At 36.6% G+C, this 27,818-nt stretch overlaps 1 protein-coding gene across 1 annotated transcript in view; it reads right to left on the bottom strand.

Moving 5' to 3' along the window:
• Positions 1-27,818, bottom strand: part of Flt1 (fms related receptor tyrosine kinase 1) — a 173,323-nt gene that overhangs the window by 109,045 nt on the left and 36,460 nt on the right. The window contains exons 4-10 of the mRNA XM_076872583.1: positions 11,321-11,445; positions 7,526-7,688; positions 7,285-7,421; positions 4,651-4,825; positions 3,538-3,655; positions 1,285-1,454; positions 499-658 (exon numbers count right to left, since the gene is read on the bottom strand). Of these exons, the coding sequence (XP_076728698.1) occupies positions 499-658; positions 1,285-1,454; positions 3,538-3,655; positions 4,651-4,825; positions 7,285-7,421; positions 7,526-7,688; positions 11,321-11,445 (1,048 nt within the window). The remainder of the gene's footprint in view (positions 1-498; positions 659-1,284; positions 1,455-3,537; positions 3,656-4,650; positions 4,826-7,284; positions 7,422-7,525; positions 7,689-11,320; positions 11,446-27,818) is intronic.

Below are 27,818 nucleotides of genomic sequence, written 5' to 3'. Positions count from 1 at the left end.
AGATCTTGAATGGTGTCCAATGAAGATAAAATGAAAAGTGGGAAGACCATATAACTGACACAGTGGGTTAGCTGATGTCTGGAGATCCTCAGCTGGGAAACAAGAGGGCTGAGGTTCTAACTTGAGCAAATGACAGCTCATAAGTGACCTTGGTTATATCCCTGTGTTCCTTAACTATACACTCTAGAGAAACGTGTGTAAGAATGAACCAGTGCTAAGGTATGTTTAGTAGGAAAGAGAAGGCTGGAGGTGTAGCTCAGTGGTAGGGAGTTTGCCTAGCATGCCTGAGGCCTGAGTTCCACCCCTAGCACCACATAAAATCAACTACTTAAAGTAAGGAAGAGGAGTAGCTCTTGCCTACCTGTTTCCAAGGCAAGGAGAGCCTTTGCCTTAAATACACTGCACATTTCCTCTGTAAATTCCTAACTGTGTCCATTAACCTTAATTTGAGGTGGCAAAAAGTATTCAAAAGCTAGTCAAGAAATGAACTGTCCCTACCTTGCTTTGGAATGATTATGGTTACAGGGGCTCCAGGACCATGTGATTACAGGTTGAGGGATTCCATAGGCGGTACAAGTCAGGATTTGTCTGCTGCCCAGTGGGTAGAGAGTTGGGTCTGGAAATGATGACACTGCCTTTTCATAAATCTGGGGTTTCACTGGAAAGGAGATGAAGAAAAGGACAGAAGTCAAGAACTGTTCTGATGACTTTCTTCTGGCCCTTACATAAGGGACTGCAATCTCACTGGTTTTAACATCAGGGAAACAAAAACATTATAAGTCCTCATATCTGTCAAGAAAACGTCTATTTTTAAAAAGTGGAAGTAGTTTGAGAACATTAATAATTTGATTCTAAGGTATATACACTATGATTACAATTATAAAAATCATGTTGCCTATGGAAGATAAGCAAACAAGAAATAATTGAGAGGTACAGAAGTGTTTTTTAAAACAACTATTTAAAAATTTGAGCCAGGTGCAGTGTTGCACACCTGTAGTCCCAGCTACTTGGGAGGCTGAGGCAGGAGGATTGCAAGTTCTAGGGCCAAGCTGGGCAACTTACTGAAACCCTATCTAAAAATAAAATGTAAAGAGCTGGGAATTTAGCTCAGTAGTAGAGCTCTTGCCTAGTTTGTGCAAGGCCCTGGTTTCAACCCCTTATACTGCAAAAATTAATTAAATTTTAAGGTTTTTTTGGCATTATTATAATGATGTTTGAATTGGATAAATCTTCATTAATTTTCCCCTTATCAGGACCCAAAGAATGTACAAACTGTAAACTTACCATTTACAATTAGAGTGGCAGTGAGGTTTTTAAACACATTTGACTGCCTTATGCCCAGCAAGATTGTATAATCCCCTGCATCCTCTGCAGTTACGTCTTTGATAATTAAAGAATAGCCATGAACCAAATAGCGAGCAGATATCTCCGTTGCAGGTGACCCATCTTTTAGCCTGTGGTTAAAACATGATCAGTAAGTCACTTCATATGCCTCTCTGGTATCACTTTGATAATATGGCCATTTCAGTATATAAGCTCCAGTTGATCAGTTTCAAGCCTTGACTTATCAACATTGGTCTAAAAATTTATTCACCAACATTGCAGTAAAGGCAGGTATTGTTTATAGATTGGGTACTACTTGATATGGATTGGCAAAGAGCAAAAAGTGAACCAAGGTAGAAAGAAAAGTGGTGGCTTAATGAACCCACAGGGATGCTGGTGGCCATCTTGACTTTAAGTATTAACACAGAGGTACAGGCTCTGATTCCATCTGAGGTGTTTTTCAGAGTTTTTGTTTTTCAGAGTTTTCCTTAAGGCTCCATGAGTAGTACAAGAGCCATTGTAAGTTAGATCAACTAGATCACTTCTCCAGATAAAAATAAAAATAGACGTTCCTATTGTGATCTCATGTGGAGTTCTTATTAGCTATATAAATGGGCACACCAGTTGTCCCTTTCATAGCAAAACTATAGTGAAATCAAGGTATTTTCCCCTGAGGAAGAACTATTAAGACACAAAACAAACAAACTATAAACTTAAAAGGAATTTTAAAACATTTTAAATATAGAATCAATGACTTGATGTCATCCAGTTACATGTAGAGACGTAAGTCAGGAGGTCTAGATGCAGGCCTGGCTCTACTGCAAACTATACACTGTAAGACCAGAGGTTGAGCCTAGTGACTTCAGATTTTCTATTTATTTTAAGAGATCCCTTTTAAAAACTCTAAAATTTTGGGATTTCATTTAAATGCATAGTTTTTTAAGTGGGCATTTTTAATCTGTGAGGAGTTTATTGTGTTCCGTAAAAAAGATATAATATTGGAAATGGTATCAGTTTATAATCATGCTGGTATTACACAGTCTTGTAAACAAATCCCCATTATTGGTGGGGCTCAGTTCCAAAGCAATTAAAATGACAGTTATACTTTGTGATTACAAGGTCATTTTAGAATTGCTTTATTTCTAACCATTAGGTTGGTACTTTTGAAGATGGGTTGAACTATTTTTAGGCCCTTGCTACTTAGTTACTGAAAAAGTTAGCACGAACAGATAAGGTGACACTCAGGCATTGGTGTATCTCCTGGTCTCTAAATTACTAGAAAATTTAATGATTAACTGTTAACCCTTTTAAGATATTATGAAACAACAAAAAAAGTTATTTTTCTATTGCAATGGCATGAATACATAACACAAAGTTTTTTTTTCTTTAACTCCCTATGAAATATTCAAGGAAATAGAAAACAAATATATCACTCCTGTGATATTGAAAGCCAAGTAATTTAGCTTTGGTTGAGGAAATTCCAAATTGCTACCATTTCTATATTGCATGGATTGTTATCCTAATCAGCTTTATACCTTACTCTTTGTTTAAAGTGTAATGACAAACCAAATATATTAGTGTTTAAAAGTAATTTAACAAAAATGCAGATTATAAATAGATCACACCGTTTTACAACAAATGTTGTACTAGGATTATTAACAACAACAAAAAACTGTTTAAGTAATTTCTGAATATGCAACTTTCAAAGTAAATCCATTTGCTCACTCCTGCAAATGAATGTCTTATCTCTATTAATGTTTGTTTAATTCTAAAACAAGACTGGTACTTTCAACCCAGCTGTATATAAAAGAATTATTTTCAGCATCCTCATTACAAGGGCCCACTTCTTCAGAGTTAATAGAGCATGTTACACATTCAAGATGCTTCCTAGTTGTTGCCCAACACATCCCATTTAAAGAGTGTTGACATCACAGGAAGATTCGAGATGAAGAAATTTGGTGTCAGTGAGGGACTATCTCAGCTGAAATGAGCAATAACCCCGCCCCCATCTCCTGTTTCATCGTGATGCATTTCTTCCCTCCCCTTCAGTCCTCCTCCTCTCTACCACCCACAAGTCAACACAGCTTCTACTCTCCAGCATTGCCCAAGAATTTTCTCTGGATACTTCTTTTAGGAATTTAAGTTATTGGGCTTTTGCATCTTCTTACTTACAAAATATGTCTTAAACTGATATGAAAATGGTTATGGTCCTACCATACAACTTCTGGTGAGGGAAATGCCTTCACTTTCATGGAGAGCCTGTAGGACCGCTTGCCTGCTATGGTTTCATGCACCCGTTGTTTCCGATGTTTCACAGTGATGAACGCTTTTTCTTGGAAAGGAGAAGTGATAAGTACATTAGAAAGTAATAAAAACCTTCCTGAATATTAAGGGAGGGTGCAGTCAATAAAAAGCTAAAGAGAGCTGAGTTATGATGGCACCAATCAGTGAACCCAGTGGTTGCTCAATGAATAAACTACGTTGAAAGCACCTTAGTTGATGAAATACTTTCAAATGAAAAGGTGGAAAATCCTATAGACATAAAACAGTGTCAGAGCGACAGGAAACATCTGAAACATCTGTATCACAGTAACAAAAAAGTGGGCAATATTTCTAAAAAATCTTCTCAGCAAATATGAGTTAGGTGGGAGAAAGTTTCTTTGGCCTTTAAAATAACCGAGAAAGCCAAAAGGAAATAAATGGCTTTTGATAGAATTGCTCCATAGTTTTTGTTCTTCGCATAGTTTTCCTTTTCAACAATGGATAGAAATTGGTTTTTAAGCACTTTCTCTACAGAATTTTCATAGTGGAATCAAGCAACAAATTTAGGATTTCATGATAATAAAACCAGGTATAAAATAGCACTAATTCTAAAAAATGTATCAAGCCTTATGTTTATTTATCAAAAAATGTATCAAGCCTCACTGTTTTGAGAAGACAAGATCACAGTGTCTTCTCCTTTAATTCCTTATTTCATGGAAGTACTTGAGAAAATTTTCCCAGATAAGAAATGTAAAGCTGACCATTTCCTGTTTTGTTTATATGGAACACTAAATGAAGGATTTCATAAATATCTTATGATCTGGGTATTAACTATTATGAGCTTCTAAAGAAAAGAATCTTTGTCCAATTCAAAATTATTAAATTTAAAGAGCACTTAATGTGATTTGCTTTTTGGCAGTGGGGTGGAAGAAACTGTGGCAAAGTTGTATTCATTTGTGGTAGTGTTAACACTTAGCCAAAAGAACGTTTATTCCTTTAAAGAACTCGAAGTCCACAATGATTAGAAAGCATAACTTGAATTGGCAATGCTGAATTATTGCTTACCAAATATATACACTGAGGTGTTAACAGATTTGAATGATGGTCCACTCTTCACATGACAAGTATAAAGTCCTTTGTCTTTGTTTTGCACTTTGTGAATAATAAGAACACTGTAGAACACATTTGCATGGGAATTGCTTTGGTCAATTCGTTGCCTTACAGAAGCTCTCTTAGTTGTCTATAGAAAGAAAACATATAACAAAGGTAGATGTAGTAACTGTTCATGCTTAAAGTAATAGCATTTTGACAGTTCCCAGTTCATTATTTTGACAGGTGCTTCTTTTTTCTTCTGAGAAGGATACCATATCCACCTAGAGCAAGATGTTTGGAAACTACATCTGTCTAGATGTGTTTCAATTATGTAGCATACCAGCCTTCATTTGGCACTTAAATTCTTCAAATTGACTTTTACATGTATCATCTCAGTTATTTTATACAACCCCTGTGACATGGGCAGAATCATTGCCTCTTTTACCCATGAAGAAACTGAAACCACAGAGACATTGGCTAAAGTATGCCAGAAACTCAGAACTTTTGAGCACAAATCTAGTATTTTTACTCCAGGACACATACCTCTCTAAACAGTAACCTGTTCTCTGGAACATACAGATGTGAGCAATAATTATCTTTAGTACCTGGCTTAATGACAGTGTTTCTCTTAATAAATCACTACATAAGTTTCCTTTGCTACTACTGGAAATGAAAAGAACTAAGTTCTACATACTAAGGTAAAATACTCCTTGTTTCATTATTTCACTTCGTGAGAATTGCTTGCCAATTCCTGCAAAATCTTGGCAAATGGATCTGGGACAAGCAAGTTTGGCCAGCATTTGGAGGGTGTTGTCCCACATTTATCTCAGGGAAGACCAAAAGAAGCCCTTGAGGCACAGTAGTCTAAACTGGTAGCAATGACCTGCTCACTGTTTTGAGAAGACAATATCACAGTGCCTTCTCCTTTTCATTTTCAAACACATAATATATAATTTCCTCTTATCAACATTTTCGTGTGGGGGTTGGGGTGGGTCATGGAAAAAAAGACTTTGAAAACCAATCAGACTGATCTTTGGATTTTGAGCTTAGCATTTCTCTTTGCCTTGTTTAATAAACTTCAACTCACCTGCCTTTTAATTTCATGTCTGTTGGCACAGACATGTTCAGGCCATTTTCTTTATTCTCAGTAGTAACCAGAGAGAAAAGTCAGTCACCACTATCAAAGGTCAGTTAGTCCCCTAACCTAACAGTCTGAGGAGTCTCTGCTGCAGCCTGTTTGCATAGGCTTTACTACTTGCTTGAGAATTCTTTTCTTTCCAAGTTTGAATAACATTGGTATTGTTTCTGCCTTGGAGAACAGTTCATCCTGTGTTTTGGAATTCCTTCGTCCAGTACTGCAGCCACCAGTCACACATGGCTATTTAAATTAAAATTAATCAAAATTAAAATTCACTTCCTCAGTGCACCTAGCCACGCTGTAAGTATTCATTAGTCATATGTGGCTAGTGGTTACTTTATTGGTCAGCACAGGTATAATATATTTCCACCACAGAAAGTTCCATTGGACAATACCGTTTTAGATTTCTGGCATTCAATGGAAGTACTATCAATACTCTTAAATTAAATCAGCAACACTACCAAGATAAAAAAGTTTCCTCCCTCTTGGCATTTATTGAGAATATTTGACTTTTATCAAGACCCATAAAATATTGCTACAAGTCATAGTATTTTAATTTAAATGAAGCAATATTATTTTCTAGAAAATAGTTTATGACTCCGAAGTCCCTGTATCCCTATAGGGTGCTTATTGCATCTTGATGCTGAATGATTCCATTTCCATGGCAAGAAATATTTATGGGAAACAACAATCGCTTGGGGATGATGCATTAATCTTTTATACATAATTTATCATAAATTAGCTTTGTGATTGGGTAATCTGAATGACATAAGAAATGACCATACTTGGGATATGCCACATAAGTCATACGCAGTTTGGGGGCTGGAACTATTGTCAGAATTCTCTGAACAGTTTATCATCTTTTTTCCATCTACACATTTTTTTTAAAGAATTGCTGTCTGAAAGGATATATTTGAATAAGGGATCCAAGCTCAGGCTTCATTCTTCTCATTTTTCTGAAGGACAGAATTGCTCCTTTGACACTTAACAAATGGAATATTGGATGACTGGGTTGTAGTATCTTTTCCAAACATGCTGTAATCAGGTGCCTGAATGTCTGCCAGTACCTTAAATGAATGTGCTGACAAAAACAGCCTCCAGAAAGTTGTTGTTGTCATTACAAAAGACAGTCCCTGCCTGGCATTTAGTGATAAATTCCTCTCTCATCTCTAAATCCTAAAGAATTGTTTCCAGGGACAAAACAATCCCCTTTTCCACCTAGAATCATGCAATAGGAACAGCACCCAACACACTTCAAAACAAACCCCTAGACATCAAAAGACGGTATCTATGCACATCACACTGATGAACGCCAGGCAAGGAAAGAACCCAGTCCAAGCTCAAAGCTTCTTTATTGACCAACAGCTGCCACAGGAGTCAGAATTTTCTCATCTCAAAAACCCAGTGGGGTTTTACTTGGTAAAAATGAATAGTGTGCAGTAGAAGAAATAAAGAAATGGGTTACTCACTTTATCAGGGTAACTCCAGGTCATTTGAACTCTTGTGTTCAGTGCAGTGGTAGCAGTACAGTTGAGGGTGAGGGTGTGACCACTAAGTAATTTCACTGGGCTTGGTGTGCTTATTTGGACATCTGTGATTGTATTGGCTGAAAGCAGAAGAGACAGGTTTTTAAAAAAATCAAGATTTCATTAGGCAGAGAAGCCACAGAACATTCTGGCTCACGTTTCATGCCCCTGGAGCATCACTTACTTTGCCGATGTGTGAGATAGTTTGTTTTATACATATGTCCATTGACTGTTGCTTCACAGGTCAGAAGCCCTATTTCTCTGTATGTTGCATTTGATATTATAAAGCCCTTCCTACTGTCCCAAGTTATTCTTTTTCCATCAGGGATCAGAGTATCAAATGGAAACTGAAAAGGAAGAAATATGCTTTAAAAAAAATCACATTGGCACTGTGGCAAAATTTTCATTGGCTGTAAATGGAAACATAATTTTCATCCAAAATGAAAAAACAGTACACGTAAAAATTCTGGATTGTTTGTTGGTTCTTTAGTGTTTTTTTTTTTTCATACATCAAGATACATTTGTATTATGATACATTATAGTAATTAATGGTAATATATTCTCAGACTTGGCAAAAACCTGCATACACCCAGGATAGAACTTGCTGTCATGTCAGACTTTTGATGGGAGCCCATACCATACTCTCTGGCCTCTGGGAATCTTGATAGTAAACTGGCTTTGTACTCAACAGAGAAACCAATTAGCATTTTTCAATGGGCTGCTGAGCTATTCTCATCTTTTGGAAATTTTAATAAGTCATAACTTTGTTCTCCCATTTTACATGGTTGTCTCTAAAGGGACTATTAATAGTTCTAGATCCTCCAAGATTTGTAAATTAACGCTATAACTGGTTGGGGCTAGTCTGAGAGTACTGCTGCATCACAAGGAGGTGTCAATTCTTCCTCTGAGAGGGGAAGCCACTGACAGTGAGGATGGCCTCTGAAGGCCAGGGAAATGGAGTGACCTCAAGTTCTTAGTAGTATTCTCAAGCCTTCTTACAATATACAGGAGTTTTATGTGTGTGTGGTCCTGAGGATCAAACCTGGAATTTGAGTATGTTACGCAGGTACTCTGCTCTGAACAATAATCCCAGACTCCAAGACTTAATATTTAAATTAAACACTCCAGCAGGGAGAATGGGGTCATTGCTCCATAGGCTGGCTAGCCAAATTCCTTAGATGCCAAGTTGCCAGCCCAATTTCAGAGGTATATACTACTATGATTACTTGTCCCCAGTTTGGCAAAGTGGAAAAAATCAGATTACCTTCTCCCAACAGACTATAAAGGAAATATCTAATAACTTCCATAAAGATGTTTGAAATCTTTTCTGTCTCCTCTCAAATGGCATATCTGACATCCCCCTCTCTCTCCCCTTATCAAGTATTTATGTTGCTTGTTGAAGCTGTGAATCTGGACTTGTGATCCAATGGAAGAAATTTCTAGTCCAGAAGTCACTTGTGTCTCTCTCTTCCAGTAGATGTATCTACATTGGTATTTGTTGACAATGTTGCTTATAGTTAATTACATCCTGTTTATGAAGAACTGAAATCAATTGAAAAATTCCTTTCATGTTCTAGAAAATCAAGATTCTACCTGTTAGCTTAAGAATGCTCTACATTCAGTGGGGGAAAGGACCTTGTATTCTAATTGGCACAAACAAGGGGAAAAAACCTCAGAATTTAAATCTATGATACTTTTAAAATAAGTAAAATAAATATGTGCTGAATCTAAGAAAGGTTTGCTGATGGATTTCCTCAGTATAACTTAAAAATATATTAACATTTCTTTTAAAGTTTTTCATATTGTTGCCTCCACTAATATTATTCCACTGAAAAAGTAACTGTTTTCTGCTGACAAGAGGGAAAACAGTAATTGATCGCGCAGCCCATCAGCTCTGGTCATTGCTGCATGTCATGAGACACACAAGTAGACAGACAGATGGCAACTTCAAGAAATTTCTGGGCAGGGCTACCTGCTTCTACCTAACAGTGGTTCACAGGGAAGTAGGGGGCAGTGAATTAGAAGAAAAGAGGTGATAAGAGAAACAGAAGGAAAAGATGTTAATTTTACATCAGCATAGATATGTAATAAGTTAGAATATTTTCTGTGTTTAGCATATGCCAAACCAAAATTGGTTAGAATTTTATCCGTTTCTGTTTCCCTCAATTTTTAAAAAATTGTGCATTATAGATCTTAGGAAGTAAAACAGAGTAAATAACTTAGTTTTGCTCTACCTGTGACAGGAAACCCATCTCCAGTAGGGTCTGCATGAAAGAGCAAAGTTTCCCTATTCCTGTAACCAGATTGCCCAGGGTGGCCTCCAACTTGCAGTCCTCCTGCCTCAGCCTCTTAGTTGCTGGGATTATAGGCAGGTGCCACCATTCGTGGCTCCCCATGGTTTTCTCCTACATGTTGGTCATGTAGCAATTATTATCTTAGACCAAGAGGTGTAATGCCATGCAGCTGAAAACATGATTTGGTAATAAATCAAATATTGAATATTAAAATTAAAAATAAACAATACTAGCAGCGGACTCTTTAATTGGGCATGTCTTGTGTCAGACACTGGTCTAAATACTTTCCATATATTGCCTTATTTGATCTTCCTAACAACCTGCAAGGCAGTACCACTGTAATCACCCCACCCATCAAATGGGGTTACTGAGGTGGACAGAGGTTGGGTCATTTGGTTGGCCAATAGGTTAGTGGTAATGTGGCACCATCCTCTGCTCTGAGTAGCTCTAGTTCTCCTTTCTCTTATACAAACTAAACCATTACGTAGGATAGATGTCATAAGAGACACACAAGTAGACAGGGAGATGGCAGCCTTAAGAAATTTCTGGGCAGGGATACCTAAATGGGAAGTCAGAATTTTGGCTGTAATGCTTAGTATGGCCAGTAGTCCCCAATATTTTCTAGATCAGTTGAGGAGTTAGACTTCTCTGGTGTTATATCCAGTGATTTTTATATTTACTGGCAATGGGACCCAGATATAATGGAGGCCAAAAGCTGACTTTTATGGACTACATTGAGGGCTTAAGTTGAGTTAGGAATATAGGAAAGTGACTGCAAAGGAAGAAGTCAAGGAGATACCTCATCACACTTCAGGACTCAGCGTTAATAGGTGATACGAGACTCACAACTTCAATACTTTCAACTTCCCCACCACTACCACCAAACACTTTTGGAGTACCTGCTGTGTGGTGAACAGTGTGAGGTGCTGCATTGGGGGTTTAATCTTAAAAGCTCTAAGCTTTCAAGATTTGGTACAGCTTTCATTTGGGGAGTTTTTATCCAGTCTGTAGTTCTAGTATACTCCTAATTCTGATTGCTGATGAATTAGCTAGAATGTCACATTGAAGCTTGTTTTTACTGGATTCCACTCTAAATCTCTTTTACAGCTTTCAGCATAATATAAAGAAAAGTCCCATGGATGGATTTTTCTCCCCCCCCCCTTTTTTTTTTATAAAAGGCTAAATTTGGGTACCCAGCATTAGGTAAGCTTTTCTTTTGGTCACCAGGAACTCTTCAACTTTAAACCAAATGTGGTGATGGCTTCATGGCATGAAGCAAGAGCATGTCAATGCCTGGAAAATTAGGCACCCGGCTGACAGTCTGTCTTCAGCATTGATCTTGATGAACCACTGGCAAGTTATTAATTTGTACAAACAATAGAATTGGCTTTTCTCACATTTGCATACATTTGGACTTACGAATGTATATTAAAAGCTCCATGACTTTAGTTCTTTCATTATTTATGTAGATTTGTGCTTAAGAAATTATTATTTTATCCTACTTAAAAATTAAAAGCATGTACAGGTATAACTAATAGTATTTTGTAGTAAAAGGATACTATAGATAAGTCCACTGAGAAGCCCAAATATCTAAGAAAATTGTTTCAGAGAGACAAAGTGATTAAAACTTTATTATACTCATTTGCAATAAAAACACTCTTGAGAGTAGCATTGCCCAGTTTTACCTTTTTTAGGGTAACAGTGATGTTAGGCGATGTAACCCGGCAGGGAATGACAAGCTGCCTTCCTTCCTTCATATATACAACTTTAGGTATTTCACTGTACATCTCTATGAAAGGTCTACCTATATCTGAAAAAAAACAAACCCACAGTTAAAAAAAAAACATAAAAGTGATTGAAATAGAAACATGTAGACACGGTAGTTGGTGAGGTACTCAACACACAACCAAGGATACACCATACTGCCCTTAAAGTAATTCCTAAATTCATACTCTTTTGTCTCTGAATTTGGACTTCTGTGTTTCTGCCCAGAAAAGGAAAGTTTGCCTAATAAAACCAAATTTCTTATTCAGTTGTTGGCTTTCAATTGGATTGCTCTGATATCCTAATATGCAAGTGAGATATGGGGGACTGCTATGGGGTAAAGCTATAGAAGTGCAGTGAGAGAGAAAGGAGACTGTTCTTAACACAGCTATGCTAAGTTCTCCAGGAAGCACCCTCCAGAGCCTTTGTGACAACTCAAAGCCACAGGTGCAGTGTGGAAAGTTAATTCCCTTTGGAGTTAGAAATGATGCAGAAGTGTAATTGGTTAGAGGATTATCATTGGATGATAGAAGCATGATTTAAAGATTTTCTAGACCTTTCTTGGTAATGAATAATGAATAAGAAAATCTGAGTTGCTTAGGGGGAGGGTACAAAGTGTGAGAAACAGTGTTGAAAACTGCATTTATTTTGTATGCATATTAGATCTGTTTCTTTAGTATGTACTTCTTATCTACTAAGAGCAAAATATATGCAAGTCCCTGCAGAGAGGTCTGGAAGACTTCAAATTTTTACCAAAATTCCTCCTTTTAAGTGTGGCATTTGGCCCATCTCAAAGGCAAAGAGGATTCAAACCTCCTGTTTAGCTTTCCTATAAATCATCCCTCCCGCCCCCTCCCCACCCCCACACCTCCAACCAGAATGAACATCAGATGCTTTTAGAAACATTCTCACTGTCCATCTTGTCCTTGCCCTCAGGAATCCCCCTCAGGCAGCCATTTCTTCTGTAATCACTGTGTTCTGATTCTCCCACTTTGGCTCCAGCCTTACATGTCCAGAGTAAACTTTCTCCATTTCGACCCAAAAGAACCAGCCAGGCTTTCACCTGCCTACTGGTCATCTCAGATCAATCAGTTAGGAAATTCTTAATGCTGAATGGAGAATGAATCGGGAAGAAACAAGAACAGTTGTCAGGCAGTGGTTGCCTAGAACAGATGGTGGCCACACTGATTGTTAGAACAATAACAAAAGATATGTTTGAAGTTCTAATTCCTCCATACCCCATGCTTCTGAAGTAACCTGATTTGGAAATAGGGTTGCTGAGATGTACTTAAGTACGCTAAGCAGAGTGGGCCCCTAATCTAATATGACTGGCATCCTTTATAAGATGGCCATCTAAGGACAAAGATGGAAACTGATGTGACATCTGTAAACCAAGGAATGCCATGGATTGGAGGGAAACCACCAGAGGGTAGCAAGAGACAAGGATGTTTTCTTCAACAAGTGTCAGAATGGGCTTGTCCTTGAAAACACCTTGACTTTAGACGCATGCTGGCATAGAAAAGACTAGAAGCAAATACACTAAAATGTTATCTATGATTATCTTTGATGGTAGCTCTTCTAGAATGATTTTGTATTATTTTACAATAGTAATCAATTAAAGTTAAAACAAATTATAAAGTATGTTTTAACTTAAGAAAATGTATACATTTTTGCATTTGATTTAGTTTGTCTTCTATAATAGAATGAGACATTAACTGTCAGGATTAATAAAGTTGTATGTGTATTAGGAATTTTCAATGTGTGTAGAACATATGCATATAGGAAAAGCTAATTAAATGGAAGCAAGGGTTTCTTATCAGCATTAAATTCTTCCTCTAAATAAAGTTGCTGAGCTAGACATTCAGTTAGGAACTATTGGGATTTGATCATTCCTTTCCTTCCTCCTGTGAGTCTACATTTTTGTCTCCTTTGTGACTCCCAAGGTAAACACAAACACCAGGAAATGGTTTAATTCATTCAACTAAACAGTAAATCCTTCATATTTAATTTATTGTCTCCTTAAACAACCATGAAAATGTTGAAAAACAAAGGACACTGGCATTAAAAGTTCCTACAGGAAATAGTAAACATCAGTAGAGTCATTTCTAGGCTAGTGAAATGCTAATTCCAAATGAAAATTAGAGTGGCTAATTTGATAAGTCTTGAGTTTCTTCTTCCCCTTCGTCTCTTTGGATCCCTAAACACTTAAATTTTACCACTGCTGTTGGCCTCTAAAAGCCAATCCCAAACTGGTCTAAGTGGTACATGCCTGTAATCCCAGCTACTTGGGAAGCTAAGGTAGGAAGATTGCAAATTCAATTTACAATCCAGCTTGGACAATTTAGGAAGATCCTGTCTCAAAATAAAAAGAGTTGGGTGGTAAAGTACCCCTGGGTTTCATCCCAGTACAGCAAATAAATAAGCAAGTAATTAAAATAAAAGCCAACTTCAGTTTCAGCACTGGGCCCATAAGAGTTCTGTTCAAAGATGTCAGAACTTCAGTGATTTATGTTCATTCAAACACAATTCAAACCACAGGATTTTTATGACAGTGGTGTCATTATAAATCCACTGTGTTTGTAGATGAGCTTATGACTGTAGACACATACACACACACACACACACACACACACACACACACACACACACACACACCACTACTCTCTGGCTTGTTAATAGTATACTTCCTCTGCAGTTGCTTCAAGGAAGGGCTAAGAAAGAACTTGTCTGACATAATACAAACATATTTTGTTTTGTAGGACCATAGATACAGAAGAGGTCATGGTTCCATTAATATCACCAGTAAAACCACTTACTACTCCCGTAAGGCACATTTGTTTTTGTCACAAAATTAAAAATGACTTTTGAACCCAGCTACAACTGCAGAGTGGTTTCCTGAGACCAAATTGGCTGGTTGTTAAAAGAGTGAGGAAGACCTGCTCCAAAGATTGCCAGTATACTGGCAGCTCAGACACATTGTCACCAGGGATGCATGCCAACACACAGCTAGGTAAAGGTCACACTGCCCTCACCTCTCTGAATTCTTAGAGCTCAAAGCAGTAACAGGAAACTGGCATAGAATATGAGGTTTTTTCACCCAATGGGAGTATCTGGACTGTCACTTATCCTTCAGGACAAGAAGTGTGCTTGGACACAGGGAAAGATCAAACAGGCACCCTTGCTCAGAATGGAATTATGTCTATTTTTAAAATGTGTTTTTTCCTTTTGAAATCTACAGTCATGGGCACATTAAGAAGCATCAGGGCCCCAGCATGCCATCCTTATTCTACTCTGTTTCCTACTGGCATCACCTGGGAATACTGCTGGGTTCAGAGCACATGAATGACTCCTGAAATTTAAGGATATTTTTGACTCAGAAGGGTTCAAGAGTAAATATCTTATTTTCTAGCACATTTACATTTTTATGATCTTTATAAACTTTTCCCAGATTTCCTTTCCCTTAATTTTCATTTTCCTTACCTCCAAGTCCTAGTCATGAGGATTCTTAGTTACTTTAAGAAAGATGTGTAAATTCCTAGAAAGACACAAACTGCTTCATTTATTGAGGGTGAATATTATTTCATTTATTGAGGATGAAATGGAGAGGATAAAAACTCATTAACCAGTCCCATGAAGACAGTTCCATCTAGACAGTTCCATCTTTATGCAATGGATCATCCTTAATACTCAAGGGCATGTTGTCAATTAGTGAAATATTTCATTTGAAATATAAGCACCCCCCCCAAAAAAAGGAAAAGAGAGGCAAGTTCTATACTGACTCATACTGTCCATCGAAACTTTTGACAATTCCAAACAGAGTTTTGAAGCAATTGCAACAAAGCTATAGTCACTATACTAACATCAGGCAAAATAGACTTTAAAATGTTAGTAGAGATAAAAAAGAAAATTTAATAAGAATAAGGGGGGGTCAATCCATGAGGAATATATAACAATTAAAAACATACATACCTAACAACAGAACATCAAAACTACATGAAGCAAAAACAGAGAGTTGAAGGAAAAAATAGGCAGTTCAACAATAAAAATGGAGATTATAGTACCCTCTTTCAATAATGAATAGAACAACAAGACAGGAAATCAAAAGAGAATAGATAACTTGAATAATACTGTCAAACAACGATACCTGACAATGATCTCTAGAATAGTCTTCCCATCACAGCAGTATACACTTTTCTCAAGTACACATGAAACATTCTCAGGGACATAGCATATGCTAGGTCATAAAACAAATGTAATAAATTTTAAAGGATAAATAATAACAAAGTAATGTTGTCTGTCTATAGTGGAATTAAATTAGAAACAAATAACAGGCAGAAACTTGGGAAACTCTCAAAAATGTAGAAATTAAATAACAAATAACTAGTGGTCAAAGAAGAAATCACAAGGGAAATTAGAAAATGCTTTGAAATGAATGAAAATGAAAACAACATGGCAAAACTTTTGGGATGAGCTAAACGGTAATTAGAGAGAAATTCACATGCAAATGTTTCTATTAAAAAAGAAGAAAGATCTCAAATCAATAATCTAACCTTTTACCTTTGGATGTTGGTAAGAATAGCATACTAAGTCTAAAGCAAGGAAAAGGGAGAAAATGATATGTTAGAGTAGAAACTAAAGAGAAAAATAATAATAGAGGAAAACAGCAAACAAAAAGCCGATTCTTTGGAAACAAACACAAGTGACAAAGTTGTCAGATAAGCCAAGAAAAAAAAAAAAGGGAAGACGTGAATTACTAGAATGAGAAGTGAAACAGTGAATATTACTACTGACATTACTAAAGCAAAAAATATTATAAAGTAATATAATTGTATGCCAATAAATTATATAACAGATGAAGTGGATAAATTCCTAGAAAGATACAAACTACTGTAAATAATTCAATAAGAAATAGACAACCCAATCAAATCTATAATAGGAGATTAAATTTGTAATTTCAAAACAAAACAAAAAACTGCTCACAGGGTAAAGCTGAGGCCCAAATGGCAAGTGAATTCTACCAACTGAAAGAGATAATACTAAGTTTTCACAAATCATTCCAAAAAATAGGAAGAGTAAGGATAACTTCTGAATTCATTCCATGAGGCCAGAATTACTGATATTAAAACTAAAAAGACATTACAAGAAAACTACAGAGTAGTATATAGATATAGGAACAACAAGAACAACAAAGTAGTAAATTAAATCCAGGAACATGTAAAAAGCATTATGCACAGTGACTAAGGGGAATTTGTCCCAGGAATACAAGAAGACTGGTTTGACATCTCAATAGCAATCAATGTAATTAATATACCATATCATTAGAGCAAAAACCAAAAACCACATGATTATCACAATAGGTATAGAAAGTATTTTATAAAATCTAACTGATCAAACCCACATAATTACAGTTATCTTATATTAGAAAAAGCCTCCAAAAACATACATTGGAGAAAAGATAGCCTATTCAAAAATGGTGCAGGGAAAACTAGGAATCCATATGCAACAAAATGAAATTAAACACCTATCTCTCACCATGCATAAAACTAAACTCAAAGTGGAATTAAACTAGAGATACTAGGAATTAAACCAGAGATACTGCTCCTATTAGAAGAAAAAGTAGGCCCAAGTCTTTCCAATCCTGATACCTTTACTTCTTTTTCTTGTCTAACTGCCACGGCTAGACCCTCTAGTATAGTAGAACTGATGGAGATGAAAAACTGATGGAGATGAAAAATCCTGTCTTGTTCCTGATATTAGAGAAAAAACATTCAGTATTTCACTGTTAAGTATGGTGTTAGCTGTGGGGTTTTGTTTTCTGTTTTTGTTTTGTTTTTTAAATGTAATTTATCAGTTTGAGAAAGTTCTATTCTGTTGCTAGTTTGCTGAATGTTTTAATCATGAAATCAGCTGGATTTTTAAAAAAATTTTAATTTGTTATATATGACAGAAGAATGTATTACAATTCATAGTATACATATAGAGCACAATATTTCATATCTGGTTGTACAAAAAGTGTACATTTGTGTCTTCATACATGCCATTTGTGTCTTCATGTATTTAGGGTAATGATGTCCATCTCATTCCACTGTCTTTCCTACCCTCATGCCCCCTCCCTTCCCTTCCCTTCCCTTCCCTCTCCTTTCCCCTATCTAGAGTTCATCTAATCCTCCCATACTTAACCCCAACCCCATTATGAATCAGCATCCTTAAATTAGAAAAAACATTGGGCATTTGTTTTTTTGTGATTGGCTAACTTGACTTAGCATTATATTCTCCAACTCCATCCATTTACCTGCAAATGCCATGATTTTATTATCTTTTAATGCTGAATAATATTCCATTGTGTTTATGTAACCCATTTTCTTTATCCATTCATCTACTGAAGGGCATCTAGGTTGGTTCCACAGTTAAGCTATTGTGAATTATGCTGCAATAAACATTGATGTGACTGTATTCCTGTAGTATGCTGTTTTTAAGTCCTTTGGGTATAGACTGAGGAGTGGGATAGCTGGGTCAAATGGTGGTTCCATTCCCAGTTTTCCAAGGAATCTCCATACTGCTTTCCATATTGGCTGCACCAATTTTGCAGTCCCACCAGCAATGTATGAGTGTGCCTTTTCCCCCACATCCTCGCCAACACTTATTGATTGTATTCTTAATAGCTGCCATTCTGATTGGAGTGAGATGAAATCTTAGAGTAGTTTTGATTTGCATTTATCTAATTGCTAGAGATGTTGAACATTTTTTCATAAATTTGTTGATTGATTGTATATCATCTTCTGAGAAGTTTTTTGTTCAGTTCCTTGGCCCATTTATTGATTGGGTTATTTTTTTTTTTTTTGGTGTTAGATTTTTTACTTCTTTATATTCTCTAGATATTAGTATTCTATCTGATGCATGTGGTAAAAATTTGCTCCCAAAATGTAGGCTCTCTGTTCACCTCACTGATTATTTCTTTTGCTGATAAGAAGCTTTTTTGTTTGAATCCATCTTGTTTATTGATTCTTGATTTTAATTCTTGCATTATAGAAGTCTTATTAAGGAAGTCAGGGCCTAATCTGATATGCTTTGGAAAACAGTCTTTATTTTTGGATAACATGGTCTTATATAAAGAAAATCCTAAGATACAATATACAAGATAAATATATAAAAATGAATCATATTTCTATAACTTGCAACGAACAATTTGGAAATGAATTTATAAAAACAATTCTGTTTTCAACAGCATCAAAAAGAATAAAGTACTTAGTACTAAACAAAAGAAGTGCAAAATTTACACTTTGGAAAACATTGTAGAAAGAAATTAAAGAAGATGTAAATAATTGGGATAATGTCCCACGTTTGTGAATTGGAAGACAATATTGTTAAGATGTCAGTACTTGCAAAAGTGACCTACTACAATGCAATCCTTATCAGAATTTCAGCTAACTTCTTTGTAGAAGTTGACAGTGATTCTAAAATTCTAGATGATTGCCAGAGACCAGAATAGACAAAATAATCTGGGAAAAGAATAATAAAATTGGAGGACTCAAAATATCTCGGTTTCTAAACTAAAACTATAAACAATAACGCCAGGCATGGTGGTACAGTAACTTGAGAGACTAAGGCAGGAAGATCACAAGTTTCAGGTCAGCCTTAGCAACATAGTCCCTAAACAACTCAGTGAGACCCTGTGAGAAACAGAAAGTTAGATGGTCCATTTTCAGAAACAGTATTTAATTTTAACTGGGATGTAAAGATCCAAGTAACCATTTTTAAGTATAGCCTTTCCCTTTGTCTGCCCCAATTTTAAAATTAGCTAATCATGTAGATTGTAACCCTGAGCTCCTCCTATCAGGGTAAGGGGAAGCACTGCATTAGGGATAAAAGCAGGTGGACTACCTCCCCAAAGCACTTGCTAGCCTAGTTTTGGTAGTACACCCTTCTCGCAGAAGTAAAGTTTGTTTTGCTGACCCACTTCTGAGCATGTTTTTGATTTTTTGTGATACCTTGGTATTCCTAATAACCCTGTCTGAAAAAAGTTCTGGGGTTGTAGTTCAGTGGTAAAGAACCCTTGAGATCAGTCCCCAGTACCAAAAAATAACAAATAACAAATAAATAAAACTATAAGCAACAGTTATCAAGATAGATTTACAGATCAATGGGATAGAACTGAGATTCCAGAAATAAACCCAGGTCAACTGATTTCCAACAAGACCATTCAATGGGAAAAGCATAATCTTTTCAACAAATGTTGCTAGAACAACTCCACATGCAAAAATGGAGTTGGACCCTTATACAATACCATATATAAATATTAACCAGAAATAAATCAAAGACTTAACTGTGAGAGGTAACTCTAAATCTCTTAAAAGGAATCAGAGTTAAATTATCCTATGATATCAAAACTATAAACAATAAAAGAAAAAAATGACAAATTGGACTTTATGAAAATTAAAAACTTGTGTGCTTTTAAGAATATTATCCAGAAATTGAAAAGATAGCCCAAAGAACAGGAGACAATAATTTGCAAATTATGTATCTGCTAGGGTGCTTATATCAAGAATGAAGAAAATATTTATATATACCCATATATATTTTTAAAATACAGTTGTATAATAGCTATATTTAGAATATATAAATCTAGATGTGTTTCATATCTCTAGAATATATAAATGTATTTACAACATATATAAAATAGTAATAATTTAAGACCTCTTGCAACTTGATAATAAAAACAAATAACACAATTTAAAAATGGGAAAGGGATCTGAACAGACATTTTTCCAGAGACAAAATCAAAGGATCAATAAACCCATAAAAAGATATCCAACATCATGAGCCACTAGGAAAATACTAATGAGAACCATAGTGAGATTACACTTCATATCCACTAAAGTGAGTGTCGTAAAAAAAAAAAAGATACAATGACATGTGTTGGCAAGGGCATAGATAAATCAGAGCCTTCATCCATTGCTGATGGTGCAAACACATTGGAAAACAATCTGGCAGTTCCGCAAATAAACATAGGGTTACCATATGACCCAGCAGTTCCACTCCTGGTTATACAAGAAAATGAAAACTTATGTCGAAACAAAAGCTTGCATGCAACATTTATTAAAACATTATTTTAAAAAGTCAAAAAGTGGAAACATCCCAAATGTCATTCAACTAATAAACAGATAGCTAAAATGAGCTTATCTATATAGTAGACTATTATTCAACAATAGAAAGAAGTGAAGGACTGATACACAATATAACAGATGATTCAAAAATATGCTGAGTAAAAGAAGCCAGTCACAGAAGACCATATATTGTATGATTCTACTTACGTAAAATGTCCAGAAGAGACAAATCTATAGGAACTGAGAGGAAATTAGCAGTTGCTCAGGGCTGGAGGACCATGGCAGTGGAGGTGACACTGAGTGAGAGTCAAAGAGTTTTGGGACAATGAAATGTTGTGAAATTGCTGGTTGCTTGTATCTGTTAATATGCTAAAAACCACTGAATTTACATTTTAAATAGGTGAATTGTATGGTATGTGAATTACATCCCAATAAAAACTTATTTCGAAAGAAAACGAAACTTTGGGCTCTTTCTTAGAAATAGTGACCTACTGTTTTCTGAGCTGGAATAATTTCTGGATATCTTCCAGGGACAACTCTTCACTTTATGGGTTCTTCTGAGTAGTTCATTCCACATGGAACATGCAATTCAGTATTTTCTGGTAATTTATCCTGGTCATCTAAACGAGTATCACATAACAATTGTCATCACTACTGGTGGATCAGTACCCAGATTCAAAAGTAGTGACCAAGGAATATTAATTGCCCATTTCTGCCACTGAGACCTTACAAAAATATTTCTGTTAGAGCAAGGTAAAGAGAGAAGGCTATTGTGTTTTAGATTCAAGCTGCTATCCTAAAATATTTAAAAAACAGATTATATGTGTACCACAAAATAAGATAACAAAGCTCTTTACTTACTACCTACCTTTCTTCAGATGTGATTTTTGCTTAGAAGTCTTATTGCCTTGCTTATCACAGTAGATGGAATAGCACAAGAAGAGAAAAGGGAAGGGTCAAGAGAGAAAAGAACGAGGATGATGCCTCAGCCTCTTTTCTGCCTCTATGAATTTGCCCCTTGGAATGGGGGCTCTAGCTTCAGGGGATCAGGATAATCTATCACCCTACCCCACATAGCACACAGTCAACAGATGTTTATGGAAAGGACATCAGATGAGGTGGGCAGGGGAAAAAAGGGGGGAATTAGAATGTATTGTGTACCTGGCAGTGTACATCAGGCCCAGGCCAGGGACTCAAGGTTCTTATGGTCTAGCTGCATAGACAACACCTGCACAACGGCCCCCACCAGGATTGTTCATATTGATTAGAGGAAAAAGTAAATAGTAAATTTTGCCTTAAAGAGGGGTAGGGACATCATTTTTAAAATTTATAGCTAAACTCTAGGTCACTTAAAGGTTTTAGTGAGACTGAAATGCTGGATAGATGGTAAGCTTCATAAACTGTCAGGTCAAGAAAGTCCCTGATTTTCTGTGCCCCTCAGGTATTCACACTAACCGCAATTGGTAGATTTCTGTGTCCTTCTCTCCAGATGACTGACCTCAGTCAGATCTTCCAACTTCATCAGTTTAGGCATTAGAGAGAGGAGAGGAGAGGAAGAAAGGAGAGTGAGGAAGGAAAGAATGAAAAAGAAAGGGAGGAAGGAAAATGAAACAAATGAAGGAGGAAGGAAAGGAAAAACAAGCATCTGTAATAAACTGCTATAACTCTTCTACTGGCAAGATTTTTGGTCATGTTCCAAGTTCTATGATTCCTCTGAGTCATAAAATAAGAATAAGGGACTTTTAGGATGTCTGAAGACTGCATCTCATGAGGATGCTGAGTACCAGAGAGGAGAGACCTTCCACAGCACAGGAAGACTAGTGATGGCCAAGCCAAACCTGAATTTGGGTTTCCTAATCTTGGACCAGACTATATTCACCACACCAAAATCTGACCCTGCTCTTTCTGAATATCTTGGGAACAATTACACCTTCAATTGTCCACACCTAGTGGGAAAGAAGTGATGACCCCAAGACAGAGGTAACATGAAACTTCCTGATGGAACCTAGCAATGTGAAAAAATTGACTGATAAATTCCATGATTTGAACTGAGCTTGAGTCACAGGATCCCTTCTTAGCTCTCTGCTCTAAGGTTTTGAGGCCTCTAGGAGAGACTTTGTGATGACCACCTCAGAACTAACAGTCAAATGAGCACCAGTCCTGGTTGGTTCATGGAGATTAGAGAGGACATCCCCTCTCAAGGGCAGGGGAGGTTTTGTCAGAGTCTCTCGTTGGGACACTGGGTCTCCTGGAGAAGAGCCTCCATGAATTCCATCAGGACAGCCCCTACTTCCTGCTCATAAGCAGGGGAAGTTGGGAGCCAGAGTTCATGGATGTGCTATGCTGATGACCTCTGCCACCGGGGTACTCTCTGGGCCTCAGCTTCCTCATCTAGAACATAGGACAGGCACTGTTCTGTTCCCCAAACATGATTTGTTTGAACTCATTTGAAATGTTCATACTAGGTATGGAGTATTCTATACTGATGTCCCTCTGGAGCCAGGCAAAGAAGGAAAATGAGTGGAGGAACTGGAGGGAAGACAGTAGGATTGGTATTGGTGGCAGTTTAGTATGTGAGGAGTAGGTCTGAAGAGGGGAGCTCTTACTCACTACAGTCATTTATTGCCAAGTGGGAATACGGGCCAATGTGGCTAGAGTTTCCAGTTCATAAAATAAGTAGGAAATCAGATTCTTAACTCTTCCAGTTTTAAGTATTGGCAGCCAAATGTGATGTGCCTGCCAGTCTGGCCTGAATCTGACATGCCTACTTCCAGTTTGCAATCCTGTACTGCACATGAAAGTGCAAGGAAGTTGGGGTGGAAGCCCAGGCAAGGCAGATTGGAGACCAGGGGCTTTAGAGGCAAACAGTCCTGAGCCCAAAGCTTGATTAGATAATTTATGAAGTATGCAACCTTGAACATCATATCGAATGCCTCCAACTTTTTGAAAAAGACTGATGAGAGAGTTTATCTCATTGGATTGTTTTGAAATGAACCTGAGCCATAAATCAGTAAATAATATTGACATACACTGGGTACTTAAAGAATCCCAACATGGAAAGGTTCTGAGACATCATCTCATCCAGTCCCACCAAGCAAGCACCTTTCCTGTGCTAAATTTCCTACATACTTTGGGGACTCCCTCTTTCCCAAGACAGTTCATTCCATGTTTAGATAGCTTTAGGTGTTAAAAAGTGTTTCCTCATGTCAAGCTGCCTTCTTGACTACTTTTGTTCTTAGATAGTTGTTATGCCGTCCAGGATCATAAGGATAAAGTTTAATCTCTTTTTCACTTGGAAGGAGACCATCACATTCCCATCTCCTATTTTTACACCCAGTTCTTTACTTTTTTAGATTAAACATTTCAATCCCTTCAGTCATTCCTTGCCAATGAAAATAAACTTGTGAAATTATTTAATGCCCATAACCTATGAGGCAGGTACCCATTTTACAGATGATGTAATACAAAGAGGTTAAATAATTTGCTTTGGAAATCCTATGTTCAGTATTTCTCTTGAGGTGTAAACTAAACAATAATATTGGTACCTTTATTCTGGACACTATATGTTTATTAATGCATCCCACAGTTGGATTCATTCTCTCCATGAATGCTGAGTCATCTGAAAGCCTGAAATCTTTCGCAGGTGTGCTGTCTAGGCCACAAGTTACCCCACATAGAACAAGGAGAGTTAGTGAGTTTTGCCAGCCAAATATAGGCCTTTATATCTATTCCTGTCGAATCGCATCTTGCTAATCACAGTTCACTGTTCTAGTCTGTTGAACATTTTTTCGGCCATGAGTTTTGGCTTCCAGATTGGGGTCATTTTCTCACTGTTCCCTCAATTTCCTCTTCAGAGTCAAAGAAACCAGGCAAAACTAATATAAACTTAAAATCCCATGTTCCTTTCCCTCACTTAACAAACATTTAATGGTTCTATGTGCCAGACCCTGTGCTGGGTCCTGGGGCTATCATGGTAAGCAAAATAGATTGAATTCTGATCCAAGCAAAGCTGGTGAGAGATGAGTTCTGTGTGAAAGGAGACGGTCAGCAGAAGCACCCCTCCTAGTTTGGAGGAGCCTGGGGCAGCTTCCAGAAAGGCTGCTGTTTTAACTTCAGGCCTGAAAAATGAGTAGGAGCCAGTTGATATAGAAGACCTGTGGGAGGAGTGGAACCAGGTAGGGAGTTTCCCAGGAGAGCAACCACTTGTACTGCTCTTTTCCCATAATGCTCTGCTATCAAATTATAAGCTCCTTGAAAGCTGAGGGTCTCCTAACAACTTTCTGGTAGTGATCCTAACCTCATTTTACAGATGAAGAAAACAAGCCTCAAAAGATGATAATAACAGTAATAGTAATAAACACATATAGTGAGCATTATACACCAAACAGTTCCAAATGTTTTATATATATGAACTCCTGACTATGAGAGGTGGTTAAGGGCAAACACTTTTTCACTTTCTCTGCGAGTTACTTAACCTTCTGTGAAACAGATGAATACAGTAATGCTTCCCATTAAGGTGAGGAACAAGGCAAGGATCTCCCCTCTCTACTCCTTTTCAACATCACATTGGAAGTCCTATGTAATATAGTAAGATAAGAAAAGGAAATAAAAGGTAGGAAGATAGGAAAGGAAAAATGTTTTTGTTTGCAGATGACATGATCATCTGTATAGAAAATCTAAAAAAAAACAATAACAAAAATTTCTGGATATAATATGTGAATATAATAAGGTTTCAGGATACAGAGTTAATATAAAAAAGTCAAATGCTGGGAGGGTGAAAAAGAGAAATTATGAGGGACTTCTAGGGACTGGGAGGTGTGCTGGGGGAGGAGAAGGAAGGGAGAGGGGCTTGAGGATGGATGGACATGATCAGTGCACAATGTATGCATGTATGGAAATAACACAGTGAGTTCTGGTAATTTGTATAATCAATGTTAATAATAAAGTCAGCTGCTTTCCTATTAACCAACAATGAAGAAGAGTTTGAAATTAAAAACAATACTATTTACTTTAGCATTCACCAAATGAAATATTTAGGCACAAACCTAATAAAATACATATCAAGAATCTATATGTGTGAGGAATATAGGAAACTAATAGGAGTAAAACCAAAAAGTTAAATAGATGGAGGGATGGTCCAGGTTCATACATAAGAAGACTCAATATTATCAAAGTGTCAGCTCTTCACAGTTCAATTTTTGGATTCCATGCAATCTCAGTTAAAATCTCAGAGATTATTTTGTGGCTATTGACAAACTGATTTTAAAGTTTATATGAGGAATCAAGAGACCCAGCATAGCCAACACATTATCTAAAGAGAACAAAGTTGGAGGACTAACTAAAATTTAGTTTGATTCAAGACTAACTATAAAGCTACAGTAATCACTACAGTGTGGTATCAGAAAAAAAAATAGACAAATAGATCAGTGAAATAGGATAGATCCACATAAATATAGTCAACTAATTTTTGACAAAGGAACAAAGGCAAATCAATGGGCAAAGATAGTGTTTTCAACAAATGATGCTAGAACAATGGGACATCCATGTGCAAACAAAACAAAAACAAACAAACAAACAAAACCCCATAGGCACAGACCTTACACTCTTCTTAAAAATTAACTCAAAATGGGTCCTAGACCTAGATATAAAATGCAAAATTATACAACTCCCAGAACATAGGAGAAAAAGTAGATAACCGTAGGTATGGCAATTAGTTTTTAGGTAAAACATCAAAGGCATAATCCATGAAAGAATGAATTGATAAGAGGGACTCATTAAAATCAAAAGCTTTTGCTCCACCAAACACAATAGCAAGAGAATAAGAAGACAAGCCACAGACTGGGAGAAAATATTTGCAAAAGACAGCTGACAGTTATTCTAAATATATAAAGAACCCTTAAAACTCAACAATAAGAAAATAAACATATTTAAAAATAGGCCCAAGATCTTAACAAACATTTTACCAAAGAAGATGTATTGATGGCAAATTAGCATATGAAAAGGTGTTCATATCATGTCATCAGGGAAATGCAATGAGATACCATTACATATGTATGTAGAATGGCCAAAATCTGAACTGTTACTGCTAATGGGAAGGTAAAATGGTCCAGCCACTTTGAAGGACAGTTTGTAATTTCTTACAAAACTAGACATACTCTTATAATCCAGCAATCATGCTCCTTGGTATTTACCCCAAGGAGTTGAAAACTTATACACACAAAACCTGTGCATGGATATGTTTTTAGCAGATTTATTCATAATTGCGAAGATTTGGAAGCAACCAAGTGTCCTTCACTAGGTGAATGTCAAATAAACTGTAGTACATCTAGACAATAAAATATTATTTAGCACCAACAGATCTATCAAGCCATGAAAAGACATGGAGGAAACTTAAATACATATTACTAAACAAAACAAGCCAATCTGGAATGGATATATACTGTATGATTCCAACCATATAATTGTGGAAAAGGCCAAATTATGGAAACAGTAAAAAAGAAGATCAGTGTTTGCCCTGGATAAGGATAAGAGTTGGGGGAAGAGATGACTAGGTGAAGCACAGAGGATTTTTAGGGCAGTGGAAATAATATGTATGATACTACAATGATGGACACATGTCATTCTGCATTTGTCTAAATTCATTGAATGGACATCACCAAGAGTGAACCCTAATGTAAACTATAAACTTTGGTGATTAACTTGTCTCAATGTAGGCTCACCAGTTATAAGAAATATACCATATTAGTGGGGGACATTGATAATGGGGAGTTGGTGCTGGTGCATGTGAGTATAGGGAATATCTCTGTACCTTCCTCTTGACTTTGCTATGAACCTGCAACTGAGCTATGAAAAAAATAATTTTTAAAATTATTCATTTTATATATATACTTACGCATACAGATACACACATCATTAAAAACATGACAATGCAATTTCACTGGGTTGTTGTGAGGATGAAATCTGTTCATGTGTGTAAAGTGTTTAGGATGGTGCTTCACAGAGAACAAAATCTACTTAAATATTAGCCGTTATTCTTGTGCAACTTTTCCAAAGTCAAAGATCTGGAAAGTATCATGAAGCCCAGGTCATGTTGTTTCAACTATAGCTTATTAATTGATATTTGATGAAGGAAGGAAGGAAGGGAGGGGCGTTTACTGTTTTAGTAAACCATAGATTTTGAATAGCACAGTTAGTCACAATGACTACCAGAGTAACTCAGCAAAAGGCTCCAAGTGACAGAACAATAAATATTTTAAATAATAAGGGAAAATTGAAGTGTATCAGAACTGCAAGGACTATACAAATCGAAAGAGAT

This window comes from Callospermophilus lateralis, chromosome 12 (assembly GCF_048772815.1).
Source record: "Callospermophilus lateralis isolate mCalLat2 chromosome 12, mCalLat2.hap1, whole genome shotgun sequence".
Taxonomy (NCBI): Eukaryota; Metazoa; Chordata; class Mammalia; order Rodentia; family Sciuridae; genus Callospermophilus; species Callospermophilus lateralis.
Note: the sequence above shows the minus strand (reverse complement) of the source record. Positions and strands in the feature narration are given on the sequence as shown.